This window comes from Zeugodacus cucurbitae, chromosome 5 (assembly GCF_028554725.1).
Source record: "Zeugodacus cucurbitae isolate PBARC_wt_2022May chromosome 5, idZeuCucr1.2, whole genome shotgun sequence".
Classification (NCBI taxonomy): Eukaryota; Metazoa; Arthropoda; class Insecta; order Diptera; family Tephritidae; genus Zeugodacus; species Zeugodacus cucurbitae.
In genome coordinates this window covers 13,131,374-13,147,158 of record NC_071670.1, presented here as the reverse complement: position 1 = coordinate 13,147,158, position 15,785 = coordinate 13,131,374, and the positions used below count along the sequence as shown (strand labels likewise).

The window sequence follows — 15,785 nt, the reverse complement described above, 5'->3', positions numbered from 1 at the left end:
TTATTCTAGTGTAACATAGCCAGTATAAAAATCACCGAAATGGGACAATAAGTTTTCAAGGCCCCACTAATCGGACATGAGGACCTCATAGCCTTTGTCTAATTTTTTATCGAATATATCGGGCAAATTCAAAGGAGATGTGTTTCTTTTCATAGTGTGCCTCTGTACCAAAAATGGGCAACATCGCACCAATATTTCCTCTAGCCTCCATATACCTTTTATACGCATTTTCAAACTTCCGCTGGACTTTATACCGCATATATCGGTTAATATGTGAGATATCATAGCATTAAAAAGTGACCGTATAATGATGGATATACTGTAGCTCAATGATGAAAATGAGTGAAACCGGTCCAGGAATTACCCGAGCCCCATAACGATTTTCCGCATAACTACTAAGCATACATAAATGTTTAAACACACAAGGTGAATAACATTTTATATAAATTTAAGTAAACGAAAAGATCGGTATGCTGTTCTTATTTGTACTTTTATATACAGTAAAACTCTTTATTCGCGGGGTATATGTTCCATAAATATGCCGCGAATACAGAAACCGTGAATACGGAATGGTAATTTATATGGGATTATAGGGGATATGTTCCTGTGTGACAAAAAAAAAAACAAATAGGTATATAAAATAATGGTTTAATTGAAGTTTTTGAACATTTTAACTAATTATCTTAAGGCTTAGGCAATGGTTTGAAGAATTTTGTAATTTTTTCTTGTTCGCAGTTTTCAAAAGCTTCTTTAATTCAGACTGATACACAGCAGTCGCATTAGCAATTTGTCTCTTAAAAATTATACTTCGTTCCATAGACGGATCAATGTTCATAAAGAAATCGCAAAGGTCATTTGCCATTCTTAAACCTTCACTAAGATTTTTCAAATTGAATGTCACGTTTCCAGTGCTTGTTAAAGCCTCTTCTTCAATAGGTTGTGTTCAGCTTCATGTGATCCCCTTCTATATGGAAATATTACCAAAAGTTCAAAAATATTGCGAAAATATGGAATATTTAACATTTTCTTGTAATAAGATCTATTTTACTTTTTTATTAGTCCATTTGACAAGAATATTGGGTTGGATACCTATTGGAATAATTTTATTATTATGTATTTGCTTATTAGATCCGCGAATAAAAAAATTTTTAGTCGCGAATATAGAAATTAGGTCTCATTTTTTTAATCCGCGAATAAAGGAAGCGCGAATAAGGAGCTTTTACTGTACAAACTCAGACACATCTCCCAACACTTGCATAGCATTACTAATTAACAATTTGTCAAGCCTGCGACACCAACGCTAACTTCTTATCTGGAAAAGAAATCGCAAACTTCGATTGTGCAGACTGCACCTACAATATCTCTACAACGAGAAATACCATACAACCAGCCTTTGCAGTTATATAAATATGTATGTACATGCGACTACGCTGTCTTAATCGCTGCCTATGACTGGTTATTGGTTATCCACAAGAAGTTCCACTTTGCACGTCTGCTGTGCTTAGTAGAACCTGCTCACATGCAAAATTACAATAACTGACTTCATAGCTTTATTTAACACTTGCACTTAATTAATATCAAATCACAATATTTAACACTTATTTTTCATGTTTTGTTTAATATATTAAGTAATTACTTTATTTGAATATCAAAATTTATAGCTTCAATTCACAAATTCAAATTAGTTTCCGCTTTGACAGCTCCGGTGATCAGGTGTTGCTTAAGTGAGGAGGCGCACAGGGTGCTTCAAATGCATGTGTTAATTTTTGCAAACAGTAAAAGTAAAAAGAAAATATCTTAATTTATATTCAATTATTTTTTATTATTAATTAATAATGGATCTAATTCACAATAAAAATCAGATTGCCACATTTACGTAAGTTATTATTTGCGTTTGGTCAAGTTATATTAATTATAACTAATACCGTTACATATTAACATAACTGCTGGAGTGATTAACTTGAATAACCGCTGTCAAAGAAAAGAATGTGAAGCAGACATCATCAAGTGGAAAATTTTAATTAATTTGTATACTATATTTATATTTAAAATTAAATAAAAAATAAATAAATAAGTTCATAAATCAAAAAAATAAAAATAAAACAGTAATATCCCAGCAAGTCATGGGTACTGAAACTCCAACACATTCAAAGAAATTTTAATAACACCACTACATACACACATACACAACAAAGGGTAAAATGTGCATAAACATTTAACTCAACTCTTCTCTCATACAGCACCCTGAATGATAGAAAGAAACAACCAAAGTTCTGGTGTTTGAACAAGTTTTGTTTTGAGCTATATCATGGCTGCTTGTGAAGTATTATTTTGCGTGTTTTATTTAATTCAGTGATCTGCAGCCTAATTAAAGTTTAAATTTTTCTAAAGTTTTCTAAAGCCAAATATGGAATTGAAGAGGGTGATACAGAAATACTTCATTGCATTGTCAATTCGAAGCACGCAATAGAAGCTACGCCAACAATGGTCAACATAAATGGCGAAACCATCTAATACGTAAATAATTGTTGATTATAATAATATTATCTTGCCTTAAATTCTAATTAATTTTCCACACAGATATTTCAAACCACATATGGCGCGTTAAAGGTTCGCAAACTTATTGGCTACAATAAGTGAGCAGCGTAGAACTTTCGAAGCGATGGAATATGTGCTGCAAGCAAATCCAAAAATATGGACGCAAACGCTGCTACATGGAACACAAATCATTCACACACCAGATATTACGTTTAATGTCACTTTTTTGCGTGCAATTAAACCTTTTGTTCAACACAAGCACGAGAATTGGAACGACATGGCGTGTGTCAACTGGGTTTTGCCAATGAGCTAGAGGGCAAAGCAGTTTCAGTATCTTTGAACTTACCGGCACTTGGCCGTGCCATTAGCAGCTAAAACACAGAAATTAAAGGGTAAATTTAAGTGAATGTTTGTGCTCATAGAAATTTAAAAACTTTTTGTATGTTTAATTAGGAGGACTTTTTTGATTGATTTTCACCTTGTATTGAGGAACCATAACGTTGTAGTATCGCTTTACAAGGACATAAATTCACCGAAATTAGTTCAATGGAAATACTACAGCAAGAGCATGGATGTTAAGACTTGAACGGTGCCGTGTTAGATTTAGAATTCCTGAAACATAAGGAAATTATTACCAACTTTTATTACAAACTTTATAAAAATTCAAATTTTACTTTATATTTTATAGAAACCCTCCTCCCAGATGAATCTAGTACTCGTGAAATTAATGAAAGAACAGATCTTATAAAAACTCCGAAAGAAACCAAAAGAGACCTCACATAATGTGCGCAGCTTACACTTCCAGACCGCACGGGGTATTTGACATTTTCCACTCTTCCTCCAGCCTTTGTCCGATAACAAAATTTGTTCAAATATTTATTTTCACCTACTTTATACATATGTATATAGTGTAGTACGATAATATATATATAAAGTAAACATAATAAACAACTAAATTGCATGATATTTTCAATAAATATGTAATATAATTAATGATTTTGTTATTAAATTCTCATTTGGGATTTTGGTAGAACTAACCGAAAACAGAGGGTATAGTTTCTAGGCTTTTGTGGGTCGCAGTACTGAAAGTGCACGTGGAGTTTTGGTTCGCAGTATTGGGTCTTTCATCAGTGATTGTACCAATACCATTCCCCAAATTGTGCAAGAGGTATATATACATTGCTAGATGATGAATGTAATGTGCAAGAAAGGGATGAACGATCACACGTACACAACAGTTTCGGGTACTTTTGTCAATTCGCCCTTAAGCATGGCATAGAAACTTTCATTGAAACTGCGGGTACCGCTCCCTGGCATTTCACCGGTGAATTCGCCGGTACCTGTCTTGTCGGGATGTTTCCACTTTGAGCACCCTGTGAATTTGATGTTGCGCAGCTAATAACACTTTGACATTTACTTTGGAAGTGAATTGTGAGCAATTGCAATAAATAAATTCAAAGCTATAATACATTTATAATGTGTTAAGTGCTTATTGAATGAATATTGTCAAATAGATTTAGAAAATAGTTATAAGACAGTATGTGTGTAAATTGTGAAAAAAGAGCCAAAGAAAAAATTTCGCAGAAGAAGGCTAGAAGTCACTTCTCACTTGGCACTTTAGTCAATGCAGGATTGTAATTGCATTCCTTATAATTGTAAAATCGCAGAGGATCTGGTAAGTAACTCTTGATTTCAAATTTGTAGTGTTAGAGATGACTTTACATATGATCGTATTATACTCGTGCTTGTCGTCGTACAGCTTACATTTCCGGCAAAGCTTTCAATTCCATAGACGTTGCTTTATTTCTCTGAAATAGCATTCCAGTTTTGCAATTATGTAAAAGTGGCTTTCCGCTCTTAACACTGCTCTGATATTTTTTAGGAATACAGAAGAATATATGGTTGAATATTGCTTCAGGGTGCTCTAGAAAAAAAAACAGCTAAAGGTTAACTTAAACCGGATGTGAGCTTAACGGAAATCTGCTTTGTATTAAGGCCTGCTTCGTGTTCGATAAAAATCAATGTACGATATTTGCGATAAATTGTTGCTAGTTATACAAAGTCTTATATTGCTATGAACAAAAAACGTAAAAATAACTTTATCACATTTAATTAACCAAATATCAATGTCATTCTTTTGCTTCCTAGTTGCAGATCAACTGACGCTCACAACATTCCGGGTACGTTGCTTTCTCCTTCACAGGATCACCCCATTCGCAGCCATCTGGTGTATCAACAGCGCCGCAACTAAAAATGAGTATGAGAAAATTATTATTAAAATTCTACCTCAATGGGATTATGCTAATCTATATAATTTATATCATTCGAACTAAAAGAACATTAGTTGTAAAATTAGAATTTTGTACTCACCTGGAAATTTGGGTAAGACCCTTCTCGTTTTCACATGTAAGTCTCCCACAAATGTCTGGCGAATGCGCTGTCTCACCTGGTGATATTATAATTTTCTCACTGATCGTACATTTTCCGGGATGCGCTGAACGCGTTTGGAAGAAAGGTAATAATATATTTAATATGATTTTTAACTTCTTTAATCTATATACATATGTATTGAATTGACTCACCATCGTCATAATAGTCGACATACCCCACGGAGGCCTCTGTCAATGACCCACCAACAAGTAATAGCAACCCTGAGCATAGTCCAAAAATGCCGTAATGCATTTTGTATTCTACATGTGCACTTTTTTCGAAGCAAATGCGACGACTGTTGCTCATTTTATAGGTAAGATGTCTATAAATCACTTTTATAATTATACATAAACTTTATACAGAATATGATACTATGTAATGTTTATATAAGATCAACAGTTAGCATTTAACGAGTGAACGATGGCGTAGACATAGATGAGAGTCTAACGATGATGAGTGCTAATCGCGCATTCAAATTAAATCAGAAATTCGCGAGAGAGAGAAAATGTTTAATTGAGTTTAGAGTGGCTTACCATTTACAGCTGTTAATTATAGGCTCTACAGCGCACTAATATATTTAATAATATATTTAATAATATTTTAGATTTTTGCATTTGAAGTTAAGTTATAATATTTAATAACGATTAATTATATATAACCCTTTGTTTTTCATATTTATAGCTACTTGACGCATATATCTAAGGTTTACTGTCTTTCTAGCTGTGTAATTCTGTTAATATTTGTTGGATCCGGTAAATTTTCAAACTTTTTTTTCTTCCACAAGGGACTTACGACCCACAATATCGAGCTACATAATCAAAACATTCCACTGTAGCATTAATTATTTTCTTTATCAGCTTCAAACGTATTCCTTAAACATTAAAACTGTCCTAAAATTTTTAATTTTTTTTCAACAATCATCTCTCATATTAATTTTATCGAAATATGTTATTCACCATTTTAATAAGTAGAAAACTTTGATTATACCCGTATTTTGAATTTTTTTTGGTAAGTCACACTTCGTCGAAATTCGAAATTTTTTGAAATTTCTATTAATAATAAAATTGTAATTTGAAATATTAATTTATATTTGAATTTGTGTATACTTCAGAAAACTTTTTAAAATAAAAATATTAAAAGTTATCTGATAAAATGATTTGACCCACCCTAATGCATATTAACTTGATAGCTTTCTGGTGTAGTATTTCTTGATTTTTCTCGTTTTAGTAGTTGAAATTTATTTTATTTTTGCATATTAAAAAGTGTATTTTTTCAGATTTTTTTTTTAATTTTGACAGCAAACTGTATTTTTATAATTTATACAAAACAGTTGCAAATCGTGAATGCAATTGGCAAGACAAAGACATTGTTATGTAAATTTATGCACATACGTGTTTGGAAAATAACGCTCTTCAAAGCTTTCAAATGACAATTTTTACGTCTAGTATATTTTTATTTTATTCATAGATATATTCTCTCGTCTTGTCATATACTTATATATACTTATATAGTATAGTATAAAATATTCAATACTACATATGTACAAACATATATGTATGCGTATACATGAATAATTATACCCTGCCAGCCAAAAGTGGTGAAAAAACTGGTTAAACCGAAGCTTTTCAAACCCACAAAAGTTAAAAAAGTGAGTCTGTCATAGGCCAGCATAGCTGCTTGTGCAGCTTTTAACCACTATTCCTCTCACGGGTACGTATACATGTGATCATAGAACGTCTCTGTTGCGCTCATGTAGCAGTATCATATAAATTATATACATAACAAGTAAGGAAAGGCTAAGTTCGGGTGCAACCGAACATTTTATAATCTCGCGATTTATTGAAGAAATTTTATCAAGATAACATACAAATTTACCCATAAATTCGGCATAAAGTTTGATAGAATAACGAAAATCGTCATATATAGTATATGAGGGCTGAGGAAATTCCTGAACCGATTTCATTCATTTTCACCGCAAGGTAAACAATATCCAAGACTATACGCGCACTTAATTTTGCTAAGATATCTCACATATTGACGAAACTTGGCACAAATATTCCTTGGCACCATAAGAAGATCAAGTTCGAAAATGGGCAGAATCGGACCATTGCCACGCCCACAAAATGGCGAAAACCAAAAACACATAAAGGGTCATAACTAAGCCATAAATGAAGTTATAAAAGTAAAATTTGGAATAAAGGATCACACTAGGAGGGGCATATTTGGATGTAATTTTTTTGGGGAAGTGGGCGTGGCCCCGGCCACACATCGGTTATTTGTATTTAACTCGCAAATCAATAAAGCTATATAAACCAAACTTTCTGCAGTCGTTTCTCTTATGTACCCCACCACACACCATGAAAATAGTTGAAATCGGATAATAACCACGCCCACCTCCCATACAAAGGTTAGGTTGAAAATTACTAAGAGTGGGTTAACTAACTAACGAAAAACGTCAGAAACACTAAATTTTGCAGAAGAAATAGCAGAAGGGAGCTGTACTCAGATTTTTCTACAAAATGGAAAATGGGCGTGGCATCGCCCACTTATGGGTCAAAAACCATATCTCAAGAACTACTCGACCGATTCGAATGAAATTCGGTATATAATATTTTCTTGACACCCTGATAACACGGACAAAAAATGGGCGAAATCGGTTTACAACCACGACTACTTTCCTTATAACTCAATTATTAATTCCATCTTATTCCTTCACTTTATAATGCAAACATAAGGAACCAATAAAGATAGCGGAATAAAACTTTACACAAATAGTGCAAATCATCTCTGGCTTCACTTGCGAAAAAATTGTCGAAAACGGATCATAACTTTTCAATGCCCCAGATATCGAACATGTTGAACTCAGCGCCTAAGGATAAATTTTAACCGAAAATATGGGTCAATCCCTCAGATATCTCAATTTAATTCAGAGGAAATTGTTTTTTTCTAATAGTGTGTCTCTTTTCCAAAAATTATTAAAATCGGGTCATGACATCTCCAAATACCTCATTGTAGGTTTTTCAAAAGTATCTTCTCCTAGCTCCCATATACCTAATTATAGGTTTTTCAAAAATACGGTCAGCTTTATTCCGCATATATGTATGGGTTAATATGTGAGCTATCTTAGCAAAATTAAGTGAGCGTATCGTCTTGGATATAGTGTACCTTGCTGATGAAAATGAATGAAATCGGTTCAGGAATTATCTCAGCCCTCATATAATATATATGACGACTTATGGGTTAATTTGTATGTTATCTTAATAAAATTTCTTCAATAAATTGCGAGAGTATAAAATGTTCGGTTGCACCCGAACTTAGCCTTTCCTTACTTGTTTATTTTGTAAATAATCTGTGTGCAGCTTCCTTCTGCTATTTCTTCTGTAAAATTTAGTGTTTCTGACGTTTTTCGTTAGTAACGAACTTTTAGTAATTTTCAACCTAACCTTTGTATGGGAGGTGGTTATTATCCGCAAATTTGGTGTTGGATTTGTGGTGGGAGAGATACACCGTCGTCGGGTCCTGGCATTTACCCCGGTGAATGAACGTCTAACCACAATCCGCATAAAAGCGAGGTTCTTCAACATATCGCTTATTTGCGCCCAAGCCCCAACGGAAGAGAAGGACGATGTGACCAAAGATACTTTCTTTGATCGCCTAGAACGCACCTACGAGCGCTGCCCCCGCCACGATGTCAAAATTGTGCTTGGCGAATTTAACGCTAAGGTGGGTAAAGAAGGTGTCTTTGGCACAACAGTCAGAAAATTCAGCCTCCATGACGAAACATCGCCAAACGGCCTGAGGCTCATCGACTTCACTGGGGCCCGAAATATGGTCGTCTGTAGTACCAGATTTCAGTACAAGAAAACACATAAAGCAACATGGCTGTCTTCTGATCGAAACACGCGTAACCAAATCGATCACTTTGTGATAGACGGAAGACATGTCTCCAGTGTTTTAGACGTGCGTACGCTCCGAGGACCAAATGTAGACTCGAACCATTATCTGGTTGCAGCGAAGATACGCACCCGCCTCTGTGCAGCAGAGAATGCCCGTCAACAAACACAAGGAAGGTTGAGGATTGCCGTTTCGCAGCGGAGAGAAAACAGACTGCCTACCTCGCAACGTTACAAACGACCACAACACGTGCTGGATGGGATAAATACCGAGAGCTGAAGAGGGATACGAGACGCATTTGAGAAGCTGGCAGACTGAGGTAATGCTCGAAAATTTTATAAAAATGAAGCGAATTAAAGAAGGTTTCAAGACCGGATCATCCTCATGTAGAGACCAAGGTGGTAATCTGGTAACCGATGTCCACGGCATACTGGGATTATGGAGGGAACACTTCTCCGACCTGCTGAATGGCAGTGAAAGTACAACACCAGGAGATGGCGAACCCGATTCCCCAAATAATGTCGATGGAAGATGTTCCATTACCCAACCAGGAGGAAATTCGAATAGCAATTACCCCCTTGAAGAACAAATCAGCGAGAGCCGATAGATTACCGGCGGAGCTATTCAAATACGGCGGCGAAAAACTGATAAGGTGCATGCATCAGCTTCTTTGCAGAATATGGTCGGAAGAAGGGATGCCTGACGATTGGAATGTCAGTGTGCTCTGCCCAATCCATAAAAAGGGAGATCCGACAATCTGTGCCAATTACCTTGGTATAAGCTTCCTAAATATCGCCTATAAGGTTCTATCGAGCGTACTGTGTGAAAGACTAGAGCTAAATAGAGAAGGTACAATCTTCTATGAGAGTGTACAGCTTCTGGCGTACGTCGATTATATTGATATCATCGGAAGCAACAACCACGCCGTTAGTTCTGCTTTTTCCCGCCTGGATAGGGAAGCGAAGCGAATGGGTCTGGAGGTGAATGAGGACAAGACGAAATATCTACTGTCATCAAACCACGTCACTGTTGACAGTCATAACTTCGAAGTCTTAGATAATTTCGTATACCTGGGAACCAGCATCAACAACACCAACAATATCAGCCTCGAAATCCAGCGCAGAATCACTCTTGCCAACCAACACTCGACGATTTTTAGAAGAGTCACACTATAAATTCACTAATGCTTACTTTATACATTGTAAAGTAAACGCCTCAGATCTACTTGGAGTTCTGGTATATAGGAAGTAGACGTGGTTGTGAACCGATTGGGCCTTGTTTCTCAACATATCATTGGGATGCAAGGAAAATATCACGAACCAATTTCCATTGGAATTTGTCGAGTAGTTTCTGAGATATGATTTTTGACCCATAAGTGGGCGGAGCTACTGAATACCAATTTGAGTGCAGCTCTTCCGTACCTTATTAATAATGAAAGTTAAGGTTAATGAAATTTAATCTGGTGTTTTCTCTTACTGAATTAAAGCATTTTTAGTAGTTTTCAACATAACCTTTGTATCGGGGGTAGGCGTGGTTATAATTTGATTTCCTCCATTTTTGGACTATATAAGGAAGTACTTGATATAGCTTTAGTAGTATACGAGATATAGTAGTATAGTAGTAGTATAGTTTAGTAGTATACGAGATATGGCCCTCGCTCTCTAAAAAAATTACATCCACATATGCCCCTTCATAGTGCGTCCTTTGTACTAAATTTTACTTTCATAACTTTATTTATGACTTAGTTACGGCGTTTTTTGTGTTTCCGGTTTTCGCCATTTTATGGGCGTGGCAGTGGTCTGATTTTGGCCATCTTCGAAACAACCTTCCAATGATGCCAGGAAAAACGTGTACGAAGTTTCATCAAGATATCTTAATTTTTACTCAAGTACAGCTTGCACAGACGGACGGACAGACATATGTACATCCGGATATGAACTCCACTTTTCACCCTGATAACTTTGGTATATATAACCCTATAATAACTCGTTTAGTTTTGGGTGTTACAATTAACCGTTATGTGTACAAAACTATAATACTCTCTTAGCAACTTTTGTACGAGAGTATAAAAAGTGAAAATAAGATTAATATCTGGAATAAAATATATAATTTATTAAAATAAAGATTAATATCTTAAAAAAGAATTAAGAATTAAATTAAAATAATTATTATATTGGAAAAATTAAAATATTAATAATAGCCGAAAATCCTTTTGCGGTGTCATATGCGCGCATAATATACCCTCACAACCAACAGCCGACGTAGGTAATCTTACGATATTGACGCCATACGGGAGCTTTGAAGCGATGTCTTGTATGGTCTCCAAAGTTTCACGCTTCTCCTTGCAAGGAGTTAACAGCGATATCGCGCAGCATTTATCGCTCCTACGAAAATATGTTAAAAATGGTGGTCACACCACAAAGCGCTGATCGATTGGACGGCATTCAAAGAGCTCTTGCAGAGGCTCAACAATATCACATATTTTGCTATAGATAATATCACTGATGGGTTGATGCGCACAGCCACATCGTATACGCCTTTCGCACGCCAAGCGTCCAATAGTTGTGATTGCGATTACGTACATGATTATTTTCGACGCAAGTTGCTTGAAATCTATTGCGTAGCAATGCTGCAGAATACTATTACTAAATGAATTAATTAAATATAAATCATATTAAAAATAACAATAAATCCATTCGACTTACCTGTTTTGTTGACCGCAAATGAGGGTTTTTCAATATATTTTTTTTATTTCACATTTTGGGATTTTTTGGCAATAATGACAATCGAGTTTTCTTATTCGTACTCATTCAATAAGAACAAGAAATGAGATAACCAGTTTTCTTTTGTTTGGGAATCGCGTTTGGCTCATCCGCTCAGCTATTAATAACAAATATTCTCTTTAGATAGGGTTGCCAACAGACAATTGCGCATACATTACATATCAAACAAGTCTAATGGATTTTGGGATATAGTTGAATACAACTCTAAACCTATAAATAGGGTATAAAGGGTATTTAATTCTTTTTTTTAATATTATATATAATCTATATATCATTTAAACAGTATTTTGTGTTATTTTTTATTTACTAATTCCGAAAACTTTTACTAATTTTTTTTACTAATTCCAGAAACAGCTCATCATAATTCATGATTGGTTTATCTAAAAACAATAAATCAAAAATATTTCGATAAAAAATAAATAAATCTAGTTTGGAACGAAGGAAAAAAGAATATATTAATTTAAAATTTTACATTCATACTGTTGGCCTGATGGGCTTCCAAGGGGTATATATCTCTTAGAATATTACTTGGATTGATTTGATATATTCTGATAATATTTTAAACATATTGCGCTATTTACTAAACAAATAGACCTAACCGCTTAAGCGAGTTGAAAAAATGTTTGAAAAATAAAACTAACTTTTTAACAAACATAAACTTATCCGCGTAGAAACCCAAACTCACTGGAATTTAAATTCTCAAACGTTGAAGAAAATATTAATTTTCAATTTGAAGTTCAACATTTATGCAATTTGAAAGACAACATTTTCTCAAAGGTTATTTCTCAAATCTGTTTCCAACATTTTACAATTCGAAAGCCAACATTTTCTCAAATATATGACATGCCGCTACATTCCTTTCAATAATCAGTCAATCATTTTTCAAAAAGCGTTCATAACAAAACAAACGTGGTCGTGGAATGCAACAATTTTTGGTGATAAAAGTGAAAAGAAGTATATTATTATAAATTTTGATTATTATTGTGATATTTCGGATATAATATACATACAACAAAGAAAATAAAAAGTGAAGTGAGGCAGATTTTGTTGACATGATCACAGAAAGTGTTGTAGAAGGGAAATATAAAAATCTGGAGATGTTTTTATATTTTGCACTGAAATGAACTTTTTGTTTGTTTTGTTCTCGTTAATTTAAGTTAGAAAATTGATTTTAGTTGTATTACTGTGTTATTTACTGGTTAATAAAATATATGTATATACATACAAATGTACAATTTTATAAATTTCAAAACTTCAAAACTTAATTTGAACAAGTTCTTATTTTTAAATCAGTGGCAACTTCATTAAATCCATTCTCATATTGAGAACAAGGCAAATTTCATATTAAAAATGTACCTTTTTGTTTGAGAATGGCTTTGTTTTCAAATTAAAATGCATTTGAGAACAAACGTGTGAGGTTTCAGTTTTAGGTTGATTCTATAACTCATCTTAATTTGAGAATCAACGAAAATGATCATTGGGAAATTACATAATTTTGAGCGTTTATAGAGTTTTAATGCAGACATATAGAATTATTTTGACTCTCAATCTATATGCATATGTACTAGAGCTCTTGGTATTCGACTAATCGACTAACCGAATTAACCGGATAGGTCATTATTCGAATAATAATATTCAGTTTGCACTATTCGGATAGTCGTAAGTTGTTAACTATTTGATTAACCGCTCATTTGCGAATATCTGGTTAATTTTTCGTTGGCGACTATTCGAATAGTGCAAGTTCATTAAATTTCTATTTTTGTTGAAAAAAGTGAAAATCACGAAAAATGAGCTCAATTGACATTTTCGCAAATAAAAACAAACAAAAATCAAAAGCTGCTTCGATTTCAAACATTTTTCATTTATTCAAATGCTCGCAGCAGAGCAACTATTCGAATAATCGTAGTAGAACGACTATTCGAATAGTCGCAATGTTATGACTACTCGAATAGTATTAATCGGTTAATATTCATACAAACGTTTACAAACCGGATACTCGAATAATTTTAGGAGCCCTAATATGTACCTATATAAAACTAGAAGCTGATTTCAAACTAAACACAGATTTGATGCGATTATAAAGCTTTGTAAGATATATAATAGTAAATCAGTGATAATTAGTTCTGAAGATTAGTTCTAATACACAAGCTTTTTAAATATTTTTGATAAAAAACAAGTGAGCATTCGGAAGATAATGCTGTGGAGATGGAACTCATACAAATATAACATGTATAGCCTTTCCGATTTGTTTGAACAAAAAAACTGTAATGAATTATATGTTTCATAACAAAAACTCAACTGATCTCTATATATGTATAATAATCCTGTATTATATTCAAAGCATTGAAGTGTAAGTTGTGAAGACACAAAATTTGGGTATTTTCAAGGTATTTGTGCCGCAATGCTGGCAACCCAGCTAAATTACACATGTTGCTCACAAACCGTCGTGCTCCACAGCTGCATGTATGTATTAAATATATTTTTACCAATTTTGTATGCTATTTGTTGCTTGACGCATGGGATTCACACAATTTTGGTAGTAGAGATAGAAAAAAATTGAGATTTATAAGGTATGCTCCAACTGGTCGCTTTCAGTCGCTGCCAGCGCGTTATTAGAGAAGCATTAATTGGTGATATTGAATATTGAATAATGTGTTGGCACCTGAAAACTTTACTGTTATTTACGTTGCTAGTCTGCCTAGGCAGTGTGCGTCAGGTGGCAGCATGGCAGGGGTTCGGAAATTACCATGATCCCGGTAAGTCTTGCATTTTGTTCCAGTTACCGTTATTAAATAATTTTTTTTTTCTGAACAGCTAATTCCGGTAAATGCACAATCAGCAAAACAATCATAATTTCGCCCGGAAAGAAAGTGAAATCACCGGGTATGTGTGCAGAAATACATTGCAGCAATAAAAATGGTGACGCCACGATCACTGGGTGAGTGTGTTGGTGATTAGTTTTAGCCATTTATTTACTCATCCACTTTCAATACATCACCATTAATTGTTTCTTCGCACATTTAAATTTTAGTTGTGGCGCCATTGGTCCTCCGAATGGTTGCAAATGGGGCGATTATGTAAATAAAAATGCCGACTTCCCCGCGTGTTGTAAGCGCAATTTGAAGTGTGTTGGATAGTTATTAACTAATTCAACATAACGTATGTTTTTATTTAAAATATTTGTTTTTAAAATATTAGATAATGACACATTATAATAACAATAACGTACTAATTAAAATATTATGCACATAAATCTGTAATTATCATAAAAACAAAAAATAACAAGTAAGGAAGGGCTAAGTTCGGGTGTAACCGAACATTTTATACTCTCGCAATTTATTTATTTAACTTTATTAATATTAATAATACACAATTTGACCCACATATTCGTCATATATTCCATTGGAAGTTGGAAACCCTAATATTAGGTTAGAAGCACCGAGATTCTCATGTTTGATAAATGGGGCCTTGACAACCTAAGTCCGATTTCGGTGATTTTTAGAGAAGTAGGCGTGGTTGTGAAGCGATTTGGTCTATTTTCACAACCTATCATTGGGATGTAAAGAAACTATTACAAACCAAGGGCTAGCTCCGTCTTCTAGGGAACACTTAGACATTTACATTGGAAGTGAATTGTATTATAATTATTATATAATGTGTTAAGTGCTTATTGGTAGGTGTGTAAATTGTGAAAAAAGAACTAAAGAAACAAGTAAGGAAAGGCTAAGTTCGGGTGCAACCGAACATTTTAGACTCTCGCAATTTATTTAGAGACTTACCTTTATATGAAAAAATACCCTTAGGCACTGAGTTCTTCATGTTTGATATCAGGGGCCTTGAAAAGTCATGGTTCGATTTCGATACTAAACGAGGTTGCAGACAAGATGACTCACTATCGTGCGACTTCCTTAACTTGATGCTGGAAAAAATTATAAGAGCTACAGAGCTAAATAAAGAAGGTACAATCTTCTACAAGAGTGTACAGCTCCTGGCGTACGCCGATGATATTGATATCATCGAAAGCAACAACCGCGCTGTTAGTTCTGCTTTTTTCCGCCTGGATAAGGAAGCGAAGCGAATGGGTCTGGAGGTGAATGAGGGCAAGACAAAATATCTCCTGTCATCAAGCAAACAGTCGGC

At 34.3% G+C, this 15,785-nt stretch overlaps 2 protein-coding genes across 2 annotated transcripts; one reads left to right on the top strand and one right to left on the bottom strand.

Moving 5' to 3' along the window:
- Window positions 1–2,913: 2,913 nt before the first annotated feature.
- LOC105218044 (uncharacterized) lies at window positions 2,914–5,274 on the bottom strand. Its single transcript, XM_011193378.3, has 4 exons — window positions 5,121–5,274; window positions 4,909–5,032; window positions 3,213–4,785; window positions 2,914–3,150 (listed from the first exon to the last, which is right to left on the bottom strand). Exons 1-3 carry the CDS (start codon window positions 5,272–5,274, stop codon window positions 4,683–4,685), a joined length of 381 nt encoding a protein of 126 aa, XP_011191680.3. The 3' UTR covers window positions 2,914–3,150; window positions 3,213–4,682.
- Window positions 5,275–14,158: 8,884 nt separating this feature from the next.
- On the top strand, window positions 14,159–14,922 carry LOC128919712 (uncharacterized). The gene is made up of 3 exons (XM_029043916.2): window positions 14,159–14,401; window positions 14,460–14,583; window positions 14,677–14,922. The coding sequence occupies exons 1-3, from the start codon at window positions 14,296–14,298 to the stop codon at window positions 14,780–14,782; spliced, it is 336 nt and encodes a 111-aa protein (XP_028899749.1). The 5' UTR covers window positions 14,159–14,295; the 3' UTR covers window positions 14,783–14,922.
- The last annotated feature ends 863 nt before the right edge of the window (window positions 14,923–15,785 follow it).

Excerpts from the sequence above, each read along its gene's own strand:
- LOC105218044 (XM_011193378.3), bottom strand. The coding sequence starts at position 5,274 with ATGAGCAACAGTCGTCGCATTTGCTTCGAAAAAAGTGCACATGTAGAA. Across the intron at positions 5,033-5,120 it reads TGTCGACTATTATGACGATG|CGCATCCCGGAAAATGTACG; the intron begins GTGAGTCAATTC and ends AAACGCGTTCAG. Across the intron at positions 4,786-4,908 it reads GGTCTTACCCAAATTTCCAG|TTGCGGCGCTGTTGATACAC; the intron begins GTGAGTACAAAA and ends ACTCATTTTTAG.
- LOC128919712 (XM_029043916.2), top strand. The coding sequence starts at position 14,296 with ATGTGTTGGCACCTGAAAACTTTACTGTTATTTACGTTGCTAGTCTGC. Across the intron at positions 14,402-14,459 it reads CGGAAATTACCATGATCCCG|CTAATTCCGGTAAATGCACA; the intron begins GTAAGTCTTGCA and ends TTTTCTGAACAG. Across the intron at positions 14,584-14,676 it reads GGTGACGCCACGATCACTGG|TTGTGGCGCCATTGGTCCTC; the intron begins GTGAGTGTGTTG and ends TTTAAATTTTAG.